This window comes from Triticum aestivum, chromosome 1D, assembly GCF_018294505.1.
Source record: "Triticum aestivum cultivar Chinese Spring chromosome 1D, IWGSC CS RefSeq v2.1, whole genome shotgun sequence".
Classification (NCBI taxonomy): Eukaryota; Viridiplantae; Streptophyta; class Magnoliopsida; order Poales; family Poaceae; genus Triticum; species Triticum aestivum.
Window position 1 is genome coordinate 243,586,171 of NC_057796.1, and position 4,859 is coordinate 243,591,029.

The 4,859-nt window shown below is 52.8% G+C and overlaps 1 protein-coding gene across 1 annotated transcript; it reads left to right on the forward strand.

The window, feature by feature from the left end:
- Positions 1 to 2,719: 2,719 nt before the first annotated feature.
- Positions 2,720 to 4,738, forward strand: LOC123181244 (protochlorophyllide reductase B, chloroplastic). Its single transcript, XM_044593506.1, has 4 exons — positions 2,720 to 2,901; positions 2,991 to 3,077; positions 3,304 to 3,832; positions 3,922 to 4,738. The coding sequence occupies exons 1-4, from the start codon at positions 2,845 to 2,847 to the stop codon at positions 4,434 to 4,436; spliced, it is 1,188 nt and encodes a 395-aa protein (XP_044449441.1). The 5' UTR covers positions 2,720 to 2,844; the 3' UTR covers positions 4,437 to 4,738.
- The last annotated feature ends 121 nt before the right edge of the window (positions 4,739 to 4,859 follow it).

Below are 4,859 nucleotides of genomic sequence, written 5' to 3' on the forward strand. Positions count from 1 at the left end.
AGCTGAAAAGATTGGTAGACATGTTCAGGTAGTCTGCATCCTCTGTGTCCAGCGGCGTCAACCTAGGGTGTTTATGCAAAATCTTTTTCTACTCGGGTGTCCCTGGTGGGACCCGTATTGACGTGGCAACGGTCAACATGCCACGCAAGCATGTCAAACATTCTTTAGGCTGTTTAGGACCGGAGATGATCCACTAACAAACTTATGAGACCCAAATTTACAGTTTTGAAGTTTTGAAACTAGCTTAACACACCTCAAATAGTTTTAGAACCTTTGGTGCATTTTACTCTTTTGTCAAAACTAGAAGGGCTGGGCACGCTTTGTTGCGCCATTGGTGTTGTTGGTTTTTTTAAGTCACTCTGTTACAAATTATAATGTGTATTATTTTTTGAAAGTCAAACATTTTAATTTTGATCAAATTTGTAGAGAAATATATCAAAATCCACAATATCAAATTGGTACTTTTAGATTCATCATGAAATGAATTTTCAGACTTATTTTGTTTAATATTGTGGATGTCGATAGTTCTACTGTGAGCATGGTCAAAGTTAAAAGAAATTTGACTCTCCAAAAAATAATACCCCTTATATTCTCGAACTTGGGTATATTTAGTTTGGTGGGTCCGGGAGATGATAGAGTGTGTTTTATTTTTATTTATAATATAGTGATTTGGGGGTTCTTTCGTGATGTGATACTGTGCTATGCGCTAGCCAGCCTATATTTATGTGGGGAAATTTTTGTGTTGGTGGTTGTATTTACTATATTAGTGCTACAATATCACATGGTGGCGTTTCTTTTTTAGGTGGTGGCATGGTGCGCAAGTTGATGTTTTTATAGGCCGGTTGCTGCTGATTGATTTGAAAATCGTTGGCCCTGTCAAAATCGTAAACCAAATCCAAAATTGAATACCTCAATTAAATGAAAGAGCTTCAAAATTAGGGAACATAGTGAATTAAAATAATTGAATGGGAGGTCTTGATAAATTGTTGACCTGATCAAAATCGGATGCAATTGTAAATTGAATACCTCAATTAATTATTAGGCCATTAAATTTGGAAGCATGGTGTATAGTATAAAAACAATTGAATAAGAGAGCTTTGAGAAATTGTTGACTCGGTCAAAATCGGGTGATCTAATTTTAATTGGAGGCCTCAATTGAATGTGGGCTCTTTAAAACTAGGGGGCTTAGTGTTAGAGCAACTCTAGCAAACCCCGCATCCGGCCGGCCCGCAAAACGTGTTTGCAGTTCGCGGAAAAACGCCTTTGCGGGCCGGCGCGGACGGCCGCAGTTGCAGACCCCGCATAACGGACCTGCAAAAAGGATATTCGCGGAATATGCTTTTCTACGGGAAGGCTTTGTGGGGTCTGCTCTGGCGCAGCTCCTTCCGGCCTGGAAAACCTAAATTTGATCCAACATAATGCATTTCTTTGCTTTTTCAACAACATTGGATACACAAGACATCACCAAATCTTTGCTTTTTCAACAACATTGGATACGTAAAATCAAAATGAGCATCCATCTTCCTACACTTTTAATAGAGAATGAGCTATCAAAATGAGCTACCGCAAGTGCACGTACCCCGTCGTTTTCGCATTTGAAGAACACCCATCCGGGGTGCTTCGGCGTGCCCGAAGTTAGCCGCAGCACTGTCCGCGTGCAGTCGTCGCACTGTATGAGCGGCATTGGCGAGCCACAGAACCGCTGACCGAGCGCCGAGCCCGTGGATGGTCGGATGAATCCATGCCCGCAAACCGGCGGCGGCGGCGGGAGGATGAAACCGTACCTGCATGCGGCGATGCGCCCTTGCCGGGGCTGCGGGAGATGCTCCCTGACCATTCCATCGCTTGGCGCAGCCATCGGCGGCCGGAAAAAGCCAAATCCGGCGGCCCGCGATGAAGGGCCGCAGATCCGCAAATCCGGCGGCCCGCCAACGCAAGGGGGTGTGGAGAGGGGAGGCCTCGTGCGTGTGGCGGCCTTTCGGCGTGCTCCCGCCGGCTGCTTTCGCGGGAATCTTGGGCGGCGGCCCGGCGGCGGGGCGAGGGGGAGAGGGGAGGTGGTTGATGGGGAAAGCGCGGGTTGAAATGTCCCCCCACCAACCGCTTCCGCTTATATGCAGGGCACCGCAGGGGCAAGGGGGAAACCCGTGTATTCGCGGGTTGGAGCCGAGATTTTGCCGCGCCCTCAAATTTTTTTACGGGCCGGGGCCGAATGCGGGTCTGATCGGGCAGGTTTTCCGCCCCGACTCGCATTACGGTTATTACGGGTCGGGGCGGGATGCGGGGTCTGCTGGAGATGCTTTTATAGTAGAGGATATGGAGCCATGAAGGAGGATGATGATGAATGTACAGGCTATACTACCACCAAGTACTAGAAGTGGGCCGGTTCATGATAAGAAAATAGAATATTGGACTGTGATGAAATGGGGAAAATGGAAAATTTTCAAAGAGCAAGATCTGTCTGTTGTATTCGAGAAACATGGTCCCTGCTCCTGCTCCCCGGCGAGGCGAGACGGAACAAAACCGGCCCATCAAGGCACAACTCACTAGAACCGTCCCGATCGACCATGGACGCCAACAGCGACAAACATTTACTTCAAAACCTTTCCATTCTGTGCAGCAGCCAGCCGAGCATCCCCCGTGACGGGAATCCAGCCAGAGGAACCCCATTGGCCGCGCCACTGCCAGGTCGGCGCCATCTGGCATCGGCCCGCCTCCCCCTATCACCTTATCGTCCCCGCTAGCATAAATGGCGCCGCTCCTTCGCTTTCCCAAGCCTTTCCAAGAGAAGCTCACTGCCATCCGCACTATCTCATACACTCGTCGCTGCGTTGCTCGCCGGCTCAAATGGCTCTTCAGGCGGCCACTTCCTTCCTCCCGTCGGCCCTCTCCGCGCGCAAGGAGGTCCCCTTGATTTCCTCAACTTCTCCGGGGAGTTCACGCCTGGTGCCAATCTTTGGTGCTGATTTCGTGGCTGTGTGGTCCGTGTGCAGGGAGCGGCCAAGGACTCTGCCTTCTTCCGCGTTTGTCTCGCCGATGGCCTCAAATTCGACACCACCTCCCTCGGCCTGCGCACCAAGGTGAGCTCAAATCTTTGCATTTGGGTCGATGCATGTGTGCACTCTGCTTAGCAAGTTGCTGCTTGTTGTTGCGTAGTATTATTTGGGGAATTGAAGCTAGTAACATAGTCGAGTAATGGAGTGCCGAACTTGTGATTAGTTAGCTGGGTACTTGGGCTAGACTGTGGAACGTGCTCTGTTAGTCGCCGCTCGTTCTGACCGACATGCGTGTCACGAACCTACACAGAGGGTGAACACGTCGTCGGTGGCCATCCGCGCGCAGGCCGCGGCGGTGTCCGCGCCGACCGCGACCCCGGCGTCGCCGTCCGGCAAGAAGACCGTCCGCACGGGCAACGCGATCATCACGGGCGCGTCGTCGGGCCTCGGCCTCGCCACGGCCAAGGCCCTGGCGGAGTCAGGCAAGTGGCACGTCATCATGGCGTGCCGCGACTACCTCAAGACCGCGCGCGCGGCCAGGGCGGCCGGCATGCCCAAGGGCAGCTACACCATCGTGCACCTGGACCTGGCCTCCCTCGACAGCGTCCGCCAGTTCGTCAAGAACGTGCGCCAGCTCGACATGCCCATCGACGTCGTTGTCTGCAACGCCGCCGTGTACCAGCCCACCGCCAAGGAGCCTTCCTTCACCGCGGACGGCTTCGAGATGAGCGTCGGCGTCAACCACCTCGGCCACTTCCTCCTCGCCCGCGAGCTCCTCGAGGACCTCAAGGCCTCCGACTACCCCTCCAAGCGCCTCATCATCGTCGGCTCCATCACCGGTAACATATACATGCGCGATCCTCTGTTTCTTTGTCGTTGTGGCCGTCGTTTCACTGTTTCAGAGTGTAACCTTCATTTCTGCGCGCAGGGAACACGAACACGCTTGCCGGGAACGTGCCGCCGAAGGCGAACCTGGGGGACCTGAGGGGCCTGGCGGCCGGGCTGAACGGCGTGGGCAGTGCTGCCATGATTGACGGCGCGGAGTTCGACGGCGCCAAGGCGTACAAGGACAGCAAGGTGTGCAACATGCTGACCATGCAGGAATTCCACCGGCGGTACCACGAGGAGACCGGCGTGACCTTCGCGTCGCTCTACCCGGGGTGCATCGCCACCACGGGGCTCTTCCGTGAGCACATCCCGCTGTTCCGCCTCCTCTTCCCGCCTTTCCAGAAGTACATCACCAAGGGATACGTGTCTGAGGAGGAGGCCGGCAAGAGGTTGGCGCAGGTCGTCAGCGAGCCCAGCCTCACCAAGTCCGGCGTCTACTGGAGCTGGAACAAGAACTCGGCGTCCTTCGAGAACCAGCTCTCCGAGGAGGCCAGCGACACTGAGAAGGCCAGGAAGGTATGGGAGCTCAGCGAGAAGCTCGTCGGACTCGCATGATCACCAAATGGCCGGCCCTCCGGCGAGGTCGCAAACCCCGATCGATCGTCATCCGCACCAAGTGGCGATATTTTGTGCTTCTTTTCTCAAGCCAAAAAAAGGAAAAATAATTGTAGGACACGTTTCGCACAAACTGCTAGATTAAGTACGCGGCGCGCCCGATTAAGTCCGAAGTGGTTACAGTTCGCAAGGAGTTTAAGCCTGTAAAACTAGTTCTTTTTGCTTTGATTTTTGGTAATAGTGACAATAAAGTGTCTTGGGCGGCCAAATAGTGGAAGTACAGTTCGACTTTTTTAGTTTCATCCGGTAACTTCACCCAGTGAATTTTCTTTCAACGTTACAATGTGTGTGTGCGCGCGCGTGTGGGCTGTGTGTTTTAGTTGAAACTGTTGCATTTCAGTGATGGTTGGAGCAACTCCAACG

Bases quoted from the DNA above. Each gene is read 5' to 3' on its own strand.
- LOC123181244 (XM_044593506.1), top strand. From the start codon at position 2,845: ATGGCTCTTCAGGCGGCCACTTCCTTCCTCCCGTCGGCCCTCTCCGCG. The intron at 2,902-2,990 runs GTCCCCTTGATT...GTCCGTGTGCAG, and splicing joins CCCTCTCCGCGCGCAAGGAG to GGAGCGGCCAAGGACTCTGC. The intron at 3,833-3,921 runs GTAACATATACA...TTCTGCGCGCAG, and splicing joins CATCGTCGGCTCCATCACCG to GGAACACGAACACGCTTGCC.